Genomic DNA, 15,481 nt, shown 5'->3' on the forward strand with positions numbered 1-15,481 from the left:
TGGTAGACCAGAACTATTTATGGGTGGTTTTCTTGGGGAAAATGTTTTGGTTCATAATGTTTACAGATATCCATCAAGACCCACTCTGCTTCACACAGGTTAGTGATGATCAGGATGGGTGGTTGTACGCTGCACACCTGGTCTCAGTTCACAGCCCATCTTATTCTTCCTCCTGACACCCTTACCTGCCTGTCAACAATGCTGGAGAGTGCTTCTGCACAAAACACTTCAAATCCTAGAGAACCACTCATCTCTGAGCCCATGGCACTGACCAATGTCCAAATGATAAATATGAGGTAGAACCCATGTGTACGTGTTGTTTGAAATTCACTTCTTCTTGTTATGATGTCTTACACAGCAGTAGGAGAGCAGAGCACGTTCATCAACACACACAGTGAGAGAAGGTGGGACTTGCGATGATCACTTTGAATATCAACCTTTGCTTTGTCAATGCATTAATGAAGTTGTATTTCATCTTTTCACTTAGTATCTAAAGAATGACCCAGAGAGAACATCCTATAAGTGGCATCGGGTCTTTTATTATTTGAGATGTTTTGATGAACCACTTCTTATTCACTGCCTATCCAGATTTCTGCAATGAGGATGCAGGATTAGTGTGCCACCCAACTGGGGATCAGGTCTTTGTCCTTAGGGAGGGATTTAGTGGGGTGGGCTTTATAGCTTCAGTGATTGCTACAACATGAGAAAAACTAGCAAGTGAATTTATGCTTGAGTGATAACTTTGTGTATTTAGCTCTGTACATTATACATTATTGCCAAGAGATATTCCTCAGTAGTTGAGTAGCTAAACAGAATGTGGGATACATACATTCTCTCTCTCTCTCTCTCTCTCTCTCTCTCTCTCTCTCTCTCTCTCTCTCTGTGTGTGTGTGTGTGTGTGTGTGTGTTTGTGTCTGTGTGTGTGTTTGTGTTTTTACATAGTGGAACACTACTGAACCTTAAAAAGATAAAATTTTCATCTTGGAAGCCATAGGCATAATGTAGGCCTGGTTCATTGAAATTTCAACACTTTTTAAGATTACAGTACCTTCCTAACAAGACTTTAGAAGTGTGTAAATCTGAAGCTCAAAGTGGTAGTGTTTCTTAACATACAGGGAATGCCTTTCTGAGTGAGTCAAGTCTATATGAAGGCAGAGATTGTACTGGAGGATGCTTACGGTGAAATATCCAGACACTCAAAGTGAAAGACAACATGTTTTTACATATCCAACATAAACAGTAATGTAATGGCAGGTGATAATAGAATACATGCTACTAGAGGCTTGCAAGGTCAAGGGATATGAGAGGAGGTTGATCAATAGGCATAGAATTACATTTAGGTAGGTGCAATGAGTTCTGGTGGACTATTACCCAACAACAGGGTTGTGAATAATAACGGATTTTTGTATTTCAAAACAGTAGAGTAGAATTTTGGGTTTCACCATAACAAAATTATGAATACCTGAGGTAATAGATATGCTAATTCCCCAACTTAATCATTTCAAAATGTGCTCATACACAAATGAACACTTACATTTATGCACCTAGAATTTTTACCACTAGAATAGGTCAGCTTAAAAAGAATGAACTCTTGCATTTTACAAGAAAATTTTACCCTAAACTGCAAAAGGGGGAAGGAAGAATACATGAGCTTATTGCATCCAGGGTGAAGAATTTGCAACGGGGAGAGGTGTTGGAATAATCTCTCTGGAGACAAAGAGAGACTTTAACTCTGTGAACTAGTGGAGAGGCCTTTGGAAAACGTTAGTAGGGAGTTTGATCAATGTGATTGTGTCATGTGTTTGCTGATTGACATTTTCTGGAGTTATTCTATTCCAGAGTGTTCCTAGAAACTGAGAACTTATGCCATTACATAATTACATTTCAGAAGGATGAACACATAATTGGCTTAAATTATCAAATTTATTTTGCCCAGGACACAAGTGACTTATTTGAAGACAGAACAGTTTTGAGGGAATTTTGTAATAATAATTTGCCCATCCTGTTTGCAATCCACTCATCAGTATTCTGTAACATTTGAAGCTGAAAGGGTTATACTGGCTAGAGTTAGATTTTTCTCTACTAGCTCATTCAGAGGAGTTGGTATCTGTCATAGTTGCTATAACAACTACCATGTAAGATGCTTCTAGCATCGTTTCTTCCTCACAGTGTGATGGGCATATTCAATTCTAACAGCATGGTCCCAACCCTATTGAATGAATGTCCCAACCACAAGAATGTCTGCTGGGAACCCACACCATCTGTGCTACTGGAAGCTGCATTCTACAAGGTCACCACCACTGCTGTCCTTTCATCAGTGCATGGTTCTCCCATAAGGAGTGGGTGATGATTTAGAGTCTGACTCTTAGCACCCTGTAGCGTTACCAGAGAAATCAGGCTGTAAGGAGAACTGTCTGACTTCCTATTTATCCTGGTTATCTCTTCCAAGCTGCATTCAGCTCTCCAAAGCTATAAGGTAACTCAGTGAAGTGTACCTTGTAGAGAACACTACAGTCATAAGACGTGCCCACTTTTTGTATATGAAGATTACTGTATAGAAAATATATTTTGTCTCATATGACTATAGACACTGCAAATAATGTGGACATCATAGTGTTCTCTGGTTCTCATGCTACCCATTATGTCTCTGACTAACTTTCTCTAATATTGCTTAAAGTTGTCTCCATAGTCAAAAATAACCCACAACTTGGAAGGCATAGGGATAATGCAGGCCTGGTTCATTGAAATTTCACAGTTTTTAAGAATACAGTACCTCCCTAACGAGATTTTATTTTTGGTCGTGAGCCTAATCTTTAATGGCTGAGCCATCTCTCCAGCCCCCTAACAGATTTTAGAAGTGTATAAACCTGAAGCCCAAAGTGGTAGTTTTTCTTAACATACAGACAATGCCTTTCTAAGTGAGTCAAGTCTACAGGAAGACAGAGTCAAGTTAGAAGAGGCATATGGCAGGATTGTGAGAATTCTGAGCTTTCTTTGCATTTTGTGTCTGAACCCAGAGTCATCCTTAAATTGCTAGTATTTGGAGCCAGTATTTTGCAAGTAAAAACTAAATTATTCATCAACTGCAAAGGTTTCCTTGAAGGTTCTGATACTTTATATCCAGAGTCTTGACTGAGCCTTGTAGCAAACATCGAAAGAATGCAAACACACAGGAAGTTTAGTGCAAGCGATTTATTGAAGATAAAGAAGCTCAAGCAGAGTAGTCATCAACATCAGCATCGGTGGCCTCAGAACTCATAGTAGCTTTGCTCTCTCTGATCTCTGTGCTCAGCGGCAACAGAGTATGAGGCTTCCGTATCTCTTGTTGCAGATCCCCATAATGCCTTCTCCCCAATTGCAGGATTTTGCTCGACAGAAGCATTTCAGATCTCTTAAGACTGGAGACACAAAATGAATCAGGGATTAAATTTCTAGGTTGGCACACAAAATAGTATGTGATCGTATGAGGATGTGTAATACAGCATGAATGTGCAGTGTGGGCCACATTACAGCCATCAGCATGGTCATCTCAACAAATAATGTACTTCAGGAGGCCATGCACTTGGGAGCCATTCTGGTGTTTCTTTTATTTCTGCATTTCTTTTGTCACCATACAGAAAGTTGGGTGTACTCTTAAATTGATTAAAAGATTCTCTAAAGAAAGAAAAATTTCTCCTAATACCTAAGACTACTCCTTCTGTTCTCTAAGCATCTACTCAGTAAATTGGATTACCCTGTATTCTGGTGACCTTCTCGTGTGTGTGTGTGTGTGTGTGTGTGTGTGTGTGTGTGTGTGTGTGTGTGTGTTTACAGTAAAAGCCTTATGAGGAAAAAAATTCAATTTGAGTTACTTCACTCTCACAGTTACACTATGAATAAGAAATAAAAGGGAGTAAAATAGTTGCCAAGGAAGCTGCATTAGTCTCCATAGGATTCTGGAGGTCATCATCAATCCTCCCTCAGGAGACTCCAAGCCTCAATTATCCTGGGCATCAGCACTCACCTGCATCTTGAAAAGCAGGGTCTCCTTGGCCTTCAATGGAGACAGAAACAACCTGGTCCTCTTTCCCTGGCTGCTCATCAGTTTTAGTCCCTTCATCTGTTTTTGGGGTAGGTTCAGCTTGGACCTGTAGGGCCAGCAGGACAAGGGCAGAAAGGAGGACAAGTGTCTTCATGGCTGGAAGTCACTTGGAGTACTGGTTAGCAGGAGTCCAGTGTGTGGAGAGAGAGGAGCCAGCCTGCATTTATAGGGCAAAGAACATGCCCCACACTTAGAGACGGCGCTCACTGATGCCAACTGCTCCCAGCTGTTGTCCTCAGGATCCCTTTGATGTTCCTCTGTCCTCAAGGCTTCCATCCTGATGTTGCCCTGTGTGTTCAATAACACCCCTCCCCTCACACACACACACACACACTGATAATGATGAAGAGGCCTTGCTATCTTCCCCTGTTTCCCATCTGCTTGAGTATTTACCTCTCAGTGGTCAGGAAAGAAATTAGCTGAGCACTGCCTAATTTAATAATCTCATGGAACAAAGGTTTTTTTGTGCTTTGAACTGGGGGCCTGCTCTTCTCAGAAAGTGTAGACCCTGGAACAGATATGAATTCAGGTGGACCAGTATTATCAATCACCCTCATGAAGGAAGACCTATGAATCTTCTCCTTTGGGTCTAAGAATGTAAAATTGCCTTATCATGTATCCAGTGAATTGAGGTTTTCAGAGTGAAGCTAGAGTGGGTTGCTCTGAAAAAGCCATTGTGACAGAATACATCACACTTGGGAACCATCCAGTGCTGTGCTGTGGCTCTTGTATGAGATCATGTACTTTTTATTTTTAGGTGACATGAATTAAGGAACAGTTATTCTTCGTATTTGCTATCTCTGAGTCTATTTAAAAAATTGAAGTCCTCTTCAATGGGTAGAATTTAGTGATTTTTGCACTTTTCTAACAAGTAGGAAAACACCAGTGTGCATCATTATATGGAGCTTGAAAGCAACAGTAATTTTGCAATAAACATGCAAAGTGTACTTGTGACAGTTGGTTATGCTGCTTCCATGAAGCCAATATGACAAATATCCTTGATACCTCAAGCATCTTTACTAGATGTCACTCACTATCAATTCCTTTATTCAATGTCTTACGCTTTCTGTGAACCTTAAAGCCTAACCAATGCTTGTCCTGCCATTGTGAGAATAGTCCCACAGTTCACTTGACTGACTCTGAGTCTATCTACAGGGTGATACATGTTGCTCATTCTGTCTACCAAGAATGAAGAAAAGTCAAAATAACTGCTCACCTTGAGACCTGGAAGTTACGTGGCATTTACCCATGGTACTGTGAGGCTTTGGAATGCTAGTGTCTGACTCTTAATGAAACTATCTTAAACAAAACCCCTGGTCCACAATCTTCTCTTATTTGTGTCCCTAATTTAGATGGACACAATCACAAATGCATCTCTCATATGATAAGGCCATATATTCTTCTGAAGCAATCTCATTCAGAGAACGAGAAGGAAGAGCATGAGTCCATGTAATGAGAAAGAGAAAAAAATCAAAGAGAAAGGCTACTCAAGAGATAAAATATCAAAACAACAACAACAACAACAACAACAACAGCAACAGCAACAACAACAGCAACAAATTGTGCACAAAGAAAGCCAGTTAATAACTGAAATGAAACAAGCAAGAGCCAAGAGGGCTTACTGGGGGAGATGCTGCCACCATTCCTGGCAACCTGAGTTCGTCCCAGGAACCATATAGTGGCAGCAGCAAGCAGACCTCTGACCTCCTCATGAGTTCTGTGGCACATGAGTCTCCCTCTACATGTAAGTAATTAAATATAAAACAGATTTTAAGAAAATGATACCCTTCATAAGACCGACTTCCCCAGGTCTATTTACAAAAAGCATGCTTTTGTCCATAAAAAGTCTCCTAGTTTAATCTAATCCCAGAGAGTCTCAAACAGTTCATTTCACTTGGCCTAGGACAAACATTGAGGAATGGCCAGGTCATATAATAACTGAGAATTGCTGTGGGTTGAGATGCTCAGAAGACGTCTCTATTGAAACTATATCTTCTTCATCAACATGGTGTTGTCAACATGCTCCACCGCATGGGCCAGAGGCCATCACTCATCACTACAGAGAAACTCTAAAGAAATTTCAGTGAACAATCTATGATAGCATGAAAAAATACCCTATAGATGCCCAAGATTTTTCAAACTATTTTAGTGACAGAAACATCAAATGGACAACACATGCTTCTGTCTCATTCCAGCCAACTCTGAGACAGGCCCATGTTACTGCTTTTGACTGTGATTCTGGACCCTCTGTGGAGAGCATGGAAACACAGAGAAAAGGTGTGTACATTAGGACTGGAATTAGAAGTCCTATTCTGACTTCATAATTAGAATTACACTAGACTTCATTAGTTCCTAAACACATATGTTTAAAACAAGGAGGTCTGTCTCCATGATCTTAGGATATTCCTCAGCCCAATATGAAGCTCATCCCACTTCCCATCAACCACCCTTATATCTTAGTCTTCTGGTCAGAAATACCCACACATTACTCTGTTGGACATTTACTATTTTCTTCTTTCCATCACCTTTAATATCTGGAAGGTGTTATATCAGTTCTTAGCTCACCCAAGTCTCATTTATCCTTATATTGAATGTCTCTTACCCTAGTTTGGAAAAACTCTTATTTTGTGTGATGTCTCTTTAACAAGGAGATTATTAATGCTATAAAGCTCTTAAGGTATTTGAAACCAGAAGATACATTCCCCATTGGTTTAACATATATAAGCATTTGCTATTGGAGAAAACATTTGAATGCTATTGATCTTGACAACTTCTTTGTAAAGTAAGAATACTAAATTTTCATGTATTGTAAAGCTGAGGCAGCTTTGTGTGGCAACTTCATAGAAACCATGACATTTTGAAACACATGATAAGCCAGGTAGCATTCTCCACATAGATAACATGTACAGCACATTATACATACTAACTGCTAAGGTCTTTTTTCTCCTCCTGTCTGAGGTTTTCACAATAACCCAATAAAGTAGCCGCTTTTATTGACCAATGTGTTGTGGGTTTGTAATGGAACTTGCAAGAGGTTAATTGCCTTACTCAGAGACACTAAAGGTTAGGCAACAGGGCTGTGGCCAAATCTCCTGTTTTTACCACTACCCCACCTTCCAACCTAACTTCTGCGTTTCTAATGATACCTCCTATCATTTATTGGGATTAGTTGTTTTCCTTGTTTAGAACCTGATAGGAGATCAAGGTTGAAAGGCATCTGTTGACAGATGGTTTTTCTACAACTTCTCTTTGGTCTCTTCCTCTGCTAATTCCCTCCTCTGAGAGTTGATGTGAGACCACCCGTATTCTCTAGAAATATCTGAAGAAAAGGGTTCCTTTTTTTTCTTTTCTTTTTTTTTGGAGCTGGGGACCGAACCCAGGCCTTTTTTTTTTTTTTTTTTTTTTACCAGTTATAAATAACCACTCACGTGTATGATTGCTGCCAAAGAAGTAGAGTTGATTATTAAGGGTAACTGAGTTCTGTTGAGTTTTTGCATGCTGTCCTGTGACCTAAAACAAGTGCAGACGTGATCACGCCACCTGTCTTAGAGTCCACGACACAGTGCAGGAGGTCATAAGAAGAAAGGACCATAGAAAGAATCAACAGAACCAAAAGTTGGTTCTTTGAGAAAATCAACAAGATAGATAAACCCTTAGCCAGACTAACGAGAGGACACAGAGAGTGTGTCCAAATTAACAAAATCAGAAATGAAAAGGGAGACATAACTACAGATTCAGAGGAAATTCAAAAAATCATCAGATCTTACTATAAAAGTCTATATTCAACGAAACTTGAAAATCTGCAGGAAATGGACAATTTCCTAGACAGATATCAGGTACTGAAGTTAAATCAGGAACAGATAAACCAGTTAAAAAACCCCATAACTCCTAAGGAAATAGAAGCAGTCATTAAAGGTCTCCCAACCAAAAAGAACCCAGGTCCAGACGGGTTTAGTGCAGAATTCTATCAGACCCTCATAGAAGACCTCATACCAATATTATCCAAGCTATTCCACAAAATTGAAACACATGGAGCACTGCCAAATTCTTCCTATGAAGCCACAATTACTCTTATACCTAAACCACACAAAGACCCAAAAAAAGAAAGAGAACTTCAGACCAATTTCCCTTATGAATATCGACTCAAAAATACTCAATAAAATTCTGGCAAACCGAATCGAAGAGCACATCAAAACAATCATTCACCATGATCAAGTAGGCTTCATCCCAGGCATGCAGGGATGGTTTAATACATGGAAAAGCATCAACGTGATCCATTATATAAACAAACTGAAAGAACAAAACCACATGATCATTTCATTAGATGCTGAGAAAGCATTTGACAAAATTCAACACCCCTTCATGATAAAAGTCCTGGAAAGAATCAGAATTCAAGGCCCATACCTAAACATAGTAAAAGCCATATACGGACCGGCGGATCCCGGACCGCAGCAGCTCTCTGCTCCCAAACCCCGTGGGAGAGAGACCTCACCGCCTGATCAAGTGGGCACTCCTGAGGCTGCAGAGCAGAGGAGACCACCAACACTGCCCACCCCTGCCCACATCCCTGGCCCAAGAGGCAACTGTATAAGGCCTCTGGGTTCCCGTAGGGTAGGGCCCGGGAGCGGCAGGACCCCTGCGCCTGAGACACTGCCGGAACCTGAAGGAAACAGACCGGATAAACACCCAAATCTCTGCACCCAAATCCCGTGGGAGGGAGAGCTGAACCTTCAGAGAGGCAGACAGGCCTGGGAAACCAGAAGAGACTGCACTCTGTGCACATCCAGACGCCAGAGGAAAACACCAAACGCCATCTGGAACCCTGGTGCACGGAGGCTCCTGGAAAGAGCAGCGCAGATCTTCCCGGTTGCTGCCACAGCGGAGAGGACTTAGGCAGTACCCCACGAGCAAACTTGAGCCTTGGAACTGCAGGTAGGACCAACTTTTCCCCTGCAAGAAACCTGCCTGGTGAACTCAGGACACACAGAGGCAAAATTCCTCTAAGGCCGGGCACTTCCTGTGTTTACCGGAAGTCCCACACCGTCGGATCCCGGACCGCAGCAGCTCTCTGCTCCCAAACCCCGTGGGAGAGAGACCTCACCGCCTGATCAAGTGGGCACTCCTGAGGCTGCAGAGCGGAGGAGACCACCAACACTGCCCACCCCTGCCCACATCCCTGGCCCAAGAGGCAACTGTATAAGGCCTCTGGGTTCCCATAGGGGAGGGCCCGGGAGCGGCAGGACCCCTGCGTCTGAGACACTGCCGGAACCTGAAGGAAACAGACCAGATAAACAGTTCTCTGCAACCAAATCCCGTGGGAGGGAGAGCTGAACCTTCAGACAGGCGGACACGCCTGGGAAACCAGAAGAGACTGCACTCTGTGCACATCCAGGCGCCAGAGGAAAACACCAAACGTCATCTGAAACCCTGGTGCACGGAGGCTCCCGGAAGGAGCGGCACAGATTTTCCCGGTTGCTGCCACAGCGGAGAGGACTTAGGCAGTACCCCACGAGCAAACTTGAGCCTTGGAACCACAGGTAGGACCAACTTTTCCCCTGCAAGAAACCTGCCTGGTGAACTCAAGACACAGGCCCACAGGAACAGCTGAAGACCTGTAGAGAGGAAAAACTACACGCCCGAAAGCAGAACACTCTGTCCCCATAACTGGCTGAAAGAAAACAGGAAAACAGGTCTACAGCACTCCTGACACACAGGTTATAGGACAGTCTAGCCACTGTCAGAAATAGCAGAACAAAGTAACACTAGAGATAATCTGATGGCGAGAGGCAAGCGCAGGAACCCAAGCAACAGAAACCAAGACTACATGGCATCATCGGAGCCCAATTCTCCCACCAAAGCAAACACGGAATATCCAAACACACCAGAAAAGCAAGACCTAGTTTCAAAATCATATTTGATCATGATGCTGGAGGACTTCAAGAAAGACAAAAAGAACTCCCTTAGAGAACAAGTAGAAGCCTACAGAGAGGAATCGCAAAAATCCCTGAAAGAATTCCAGGAAAACACAATCAAACAGTTGAAGGAATTAAAAATGGAAATAGAAGCAATCAAGAAAGAACACATGGAAACAACCCTGGACATAGAAAATCAAAAGAAAAGACAAGGAGCTGTAGATACAAGCTTCACCAACAGAATTCAAGAGATGGAAGAGAGAATCTCGGGAGCAGAAGATTCCATAGAAATCATTGACTCAACTGTCAAAGATAATGTAAAGTGGAAAAAGCTACTGGTCCAAAACATACAGGAAATCCAGGACTCAATGAGAAGATCAAACCTAAGGATAATAGGTATAGAAGAGAGTGAAGACTCCCAGCTCAAAGGACCAGTAAATATCTTCAACAAAATCATAGAAGAAAACTTCCCTAACCTAAAAAAAGAGATACCCATAGGCATACAAGAAGCCTACAGAACTCCAAATAGATTGGACCAGAAAAGAAACACCTCCCGTCACATAATTGTCAAAACACCAAACGCACAAAATAAAGAAAGAATATTAAAAGCAGTAAGGGAAAAAGGTCAAGTAACATATAAAGGCAGACCTATCAGAATCACACCAGACTTTTCGCCAGAAACTATGAAGGCCAGAAGATCCTGGACAGATGTCATACAGACCCTAAGAGAACACAAATGCCAGCCCAGGTTACTGTATCCTGCAAAACTCTCAATTAACATAGATGGAGAAACCAAGATATTCCATGACAAAACCAAATTTACACAATATCTTTCTACAAGTCCAGCACTACAAAGGATAATAAAGGGTAAAGCCCAACATAAGGAGGCAAGCTATACCCTAGAAGCAAGAAACTAATCATCTTGGCAACAAAACAAAGAGAATGAAAGCACACAAACATAACCTCACTTCCAAATATGAATATAACGGGAAGCAATAATCACTATTCCTTAATATCTCTCAATATCAATGGCCTCAACTCCCCAATAAAAAGACATAGATTAACAAACTGGATACGCAACGAGGACCCTGCATTCTGCTGCCTACAGGAAACACACCTCAGAGACAAAGACAGACATTACCTCAGAGTGAAAGGCTGGAAAACAATTTTCCAAGCAAATGGTCAGAAGAAGCAAGCTGGAGTAGCCATTCTAATATCAAATAAAATCAATTTTCAACTAAAAGTCATCAAAAAAGATAAGGAAGGACACTTCATATTCATCAAAGGAAAAATCCACCAAGATGAACTCTCAATCCTAAATATCTATGCCCCAAATACAAGGGCACCTACATACGTAAAAGAAACCTTACTAAAGCTCAAAACACACATTGCACCTCACACAATAATAGTGGGAGATTTCAACACCCCACTCTCATCAATGGACAGATCATGGAAACAGAAATTAAACAGAGATGTAGACAGACTAAGAGAAGTCATGAGCCAAATGGACTTAACGGATATTTATAGAACATTCTATCCTAAAGCAAAAGGATATACCTTCTTCTCAGCTCCTCATGGTACTTTCTCCAAAATTGACCATATAATTGGTCAAAAAACGGGCCTCAACAGGTACAGAAAGATAGAAATAATCCCATGCGTGCTATCGGACCACCACGGCCTAAAACTGGTCTTCAATAACAATAAGGGAAGAATGCCCACATATACGTGGAAATTGAACAATGCTCTACTCAATGATAACCTGGTCAAGGAAGAAATAAAGAAAGAAATTAAAAACTTTTTAGAATTTAATGAAAATGAAGGTACAACATACCCAAACTTATGGGACACAATGAAAGCTCTGCTAAGAGGAAAACTCATAGCGCTGAGTGCCTGCAGAAAGAAACAGGAAAGAGCATATGTCAGCAGCTTGACAGCACACCTAAAAGCTCTAGAACAAAAAGAAGCAAATACACCCAGGAGGAGTAGAAGGCAGGAAATAATCAAACTCAGAGCTGAAATCAACCAAGTAGAAACAAAAAGGACCATAGAAAGAATCAACAGAACCAAAAGTTGGTTCTTTGAGAAAATCAACAAGATAGATAAACCCTTAGCCAGACTAACGAGAGGACACAGAGAGTGCGTCCAAATTAACAAAATCAGAAATGAAAAGGGAGACATAACTACAGATTCAGAGGAAATTAAAAAAATCATCAGATCTTACTATAAAAGCCTATATTCAACAAAACTTGAAAATCTTCAGGAAATGGACAATTTCCTAGACAGATACCAGGTATCGAAGTTAAATCAGGAACAGATAAACCAGTTAAACAACCCCATAACTCCTAAGGAAATAGAAGCAGTCATTAAAGGTCTCCCAACCAAAAAGAGCCCAGGTCCAGACGGGTTTAGTGCAGAATTCTATCAAACCTTCATAGAAGACCTTATACCAATATTATCCAAACTATTCCACAAAATTGAAACAGATGGAGCCCTACCGAATTCCTTCTATGAAGCCACAATTACTCTTATACCTAAACCACACAAGGACCCAACAAAGAAAGAGAACTTCAGACCAATTTCCCTTATGAATATCGACGCAAAAATACTCAATAAAATTCTGGCAAACCGAATTCAAGAGCACATCAAAACAATCATCCACCATGATCAAGTAGGCTTCATCCCAGGCATGCAGGGATGGTTTAATATAAGGAAAACCATCAACGTGATCCATCATATAAACAAACTGAAAGAACAGAACCACATGATCATTTCATTAGATGCTGAGAAAGCATTTGACAAAATTCAACACCCCTTCATGATAAAAGTCCTGGAAAGAATAGGTATTCAAGGCCCATACCTAAACATAGTAAAAGCCATATACAGCAAACCAGTTGCTAACATTAAACTAAATGGAGAGAAACTTGAAGCAATCCCACTAAAATCAGGGACTAGACAAGGCTGCCCACTCTCTCCCTACTTATTCAATATAGTTCTTGAAGTTCTAGCCAGAGCAATCAGACAACAAAAGGAGATCAAGGGGATACAGATCGGAAAAGAAGAGGTCAAAATATCACTATTTGCAGACGACATGATAGTATATTTAAGTGATCCCAAAAGTTCCACCAGAGAACTACTAAAGCTGATAAACAACTTCAGCAAAGTGGCTGGGTATAAAATTAACTCAAATAAATCAGTTGCCTTCCTCTATACAAATGAGAAACAAGCCGAGAAAGAAATTAGGGAAACGACACCCTTCATAATAGACCCAAATAATATAAAGTACCTCGGTGTGACTTTAACCAAGCAAGTAAAAGATCTGTACAATAAGAACTTCAAGACACTGAGGAAAGAAATTGAAGAAGACCTCAGAAGATGGAAAGATCTCCCATGCTCATGGATTGGCAGGATTAATATAGTAAAAATGGCCATTTTACCAAAAGCAATCTACAGATTCAATGCAATCCCCATCAAAATACCAATCCAATTCTTCAAAGAGTTAGACAGAACAATTTGCAAATTCATCTGGAATAACAAAAAACCCAGGATAGCTAAAGCTATCCTCAACAATAAAAGGACTTCAGGGGGAATCACTATCCCTGAACTCAAGCAGTATTACAGAGCAATAGTGATAAAAACTGCATGGTATTGGTACAGAGACAGACAGATAGACCAATGGAATAGAATTGAAGACCCAGAAATGAACCCACACACCTATGGTCACTTGATTTTTGACAAAGGAGCCAAAACCATCCAATGGAAAAAAGATAGCATTTTCAGCAAATGGTGCTGGTTCAACTGGAGGTCAACATGTAGAAGAATGCAGATCGATCCATGCTTATCACCCTGTACAAAGCTTAAGTCCAAGTGGATCAAGGACCTCCACATCAAACCAGACACACTCAAACTAATAGAAGAAAAACTAGGGAAGCATCTGGAACACATGGGCACTGGAAAAAATTTCCTGAACAAAACACCAATGGCTTATGCTCTAAGATCAAGAATCGACAAATGGGATCTCATAAAACTGCAAAGCTTCTGTAAGGCAAAGGACACTGTGGTTAGGACAAAACGACAACCAACAGATTGGGAAAAGATCTTTACCAATCCTATAACAGATAGAGGCCTTATATCCAAAATATACAAAGAACTCAAGAAGTTAGACCGCAGGGAAACAAATAACCCTATTAAAAAATGGGGTTCAGAGCTGAACAAAGAATTCACAGCTGAGGAATGCCGAATGGCTGAGAAACACCTAAAGAAATGTTCAACATCTTTAGTCATAAGGGAAATGCAAATCAAAACAACCCTGAGATTTCACCTCACACCAGTGAGTATGGCTAAGATCAAAAACTCAGGTGACAGCAGATGCTGGCGAGGATGTGGAGAAAGAGGAACACTCCTCCATTGTTGGTGGGATTGCAGACTGGTAAAACCATTCTGGAAATCAGTCTGGAGGTTCCTCAGAAAATTGGACATTGAACTGCCTGAGGATCCAGCCATACCTCTCTTGAGCATATACCCAAAAGATGCCTCAACATATAAAAGAGACACGTGCTCCACTATGTTCACCGCAGCCTTATTTATAATAGCCAGAAACTGGAAAGAACCCAGATGCCTTTCAACAGAGGAATGGATACAGAAAATGTGGTACATCTACACAATGGAATATTACTCAGCTATCAAAAACAACGAGTTTATGAAATTCGTAGGCAAATGGTTGGAACTGGAAAATATCATCCTGAGTGAGCTAACCCACTCACAGAAAGACATACATGGTATGCACTCATTGATAAGTGGCTATTAGCCCAAATGCTTGAATTACCCTAGATCCCTAGAACAAAGGAAACTCAAGACGGATGATCAAAATGTGAATGCTTCACTCCTTCTTTAAATGAGGAAAAAGAATACCCTTGGTAGGGAAGGGAGAGGCAAAGATTAAAACAGAGACTGAAGGAACACCCATTCAGAGCCTGCCCCACAGGTGGCCCATACATATACAGCCACCCAATTAGACAAGATGGATGAAGCAAAGAAGTGCAGACCGACAGGAGCCGGATGTAGATCGCTCCTGAGAGACACAGCCAGAATACAGCAAATACAGAGGCGAATGCCAGCAGCAAACCACTGAACTGAGAATAGGTCCCCCGTTGAAGGAATCAGAGAAAGAACAGGAAGAGCTTGAAGGTGCTCAAGACCCCAAAAGTACAACAATGTCAAGCAACCAGAGCTTCCAGGGACTAAGCCACTACCTAAAGACTATACATGGACTGACCCTGGACTCTGTCCCCATAGGTAGCAATGAATATCCTAGTAAGAGCACCAGTGGAAGGGGAAGCCCTGGGTCCTGCTAAGACTGAACCCCCAGTGAACTAGACTATGCGGGGAGGGTGGCAATGGGGGGAGGTTTGGGAGGGGAACACCCACAAGGAAGGGGAGGGGGGAGGGTGATGTCTGTCCGGAAACCCGGAAAGGGAATAACACTTGAAAT

At 41.4% G+C, this 15,481-nt stretch overlaps 2 protein-coding genes across 1 annotated transcript; one reads left to right on the plus strand and one right to left on the minus strand.

Moving 5' to 3' along the window:
* The window catches only part of Erich1 (glutamate-rich 1), a gene marked incomplete at its 5' end in the record, with an annotated part of 52,793,804 nt that overhangs the window by 47,569,327 nt on the left and 5,208,996 nt on the right, over positions 1-15,481 (plus strand).
* On the minus strand, positions 3,178-4,200 carry Defa24 (defensin alpha 24). The gene is made up of 2 exons (NM_001013053.2): positions 4,004-4,200; positions 3,178-3,398 (listed from the first exon to the last, which is right to left on the minus strand). The coding sequence occupies exons 1-2, from the start codon at positions 4,173-4,175 to the stop codon at positions 3,289-3,291; spliced, it is 282 nt and encodes a 93-aa protein (NP_001013071.2). The 5' UTR covers positions 4,176-4,200; the 3' UTR covers positions 3,178-3,288.

This window comes from Rattus norvegicus, chromosome 16 (genome assembly GCF_021556685.1).
Source record: "Rattus norvegicus strain SHRSP/BbbUtx chromosome 16, alternate assembly SHRSP_T2T, whole genome shotgun sequence".
Classification (NCBI taxonomy): Eukaryota; Metazoa; Chordata; class Mammalia; order Rodentia; family Muridae; genus Rattus; species Rattus norvegicus.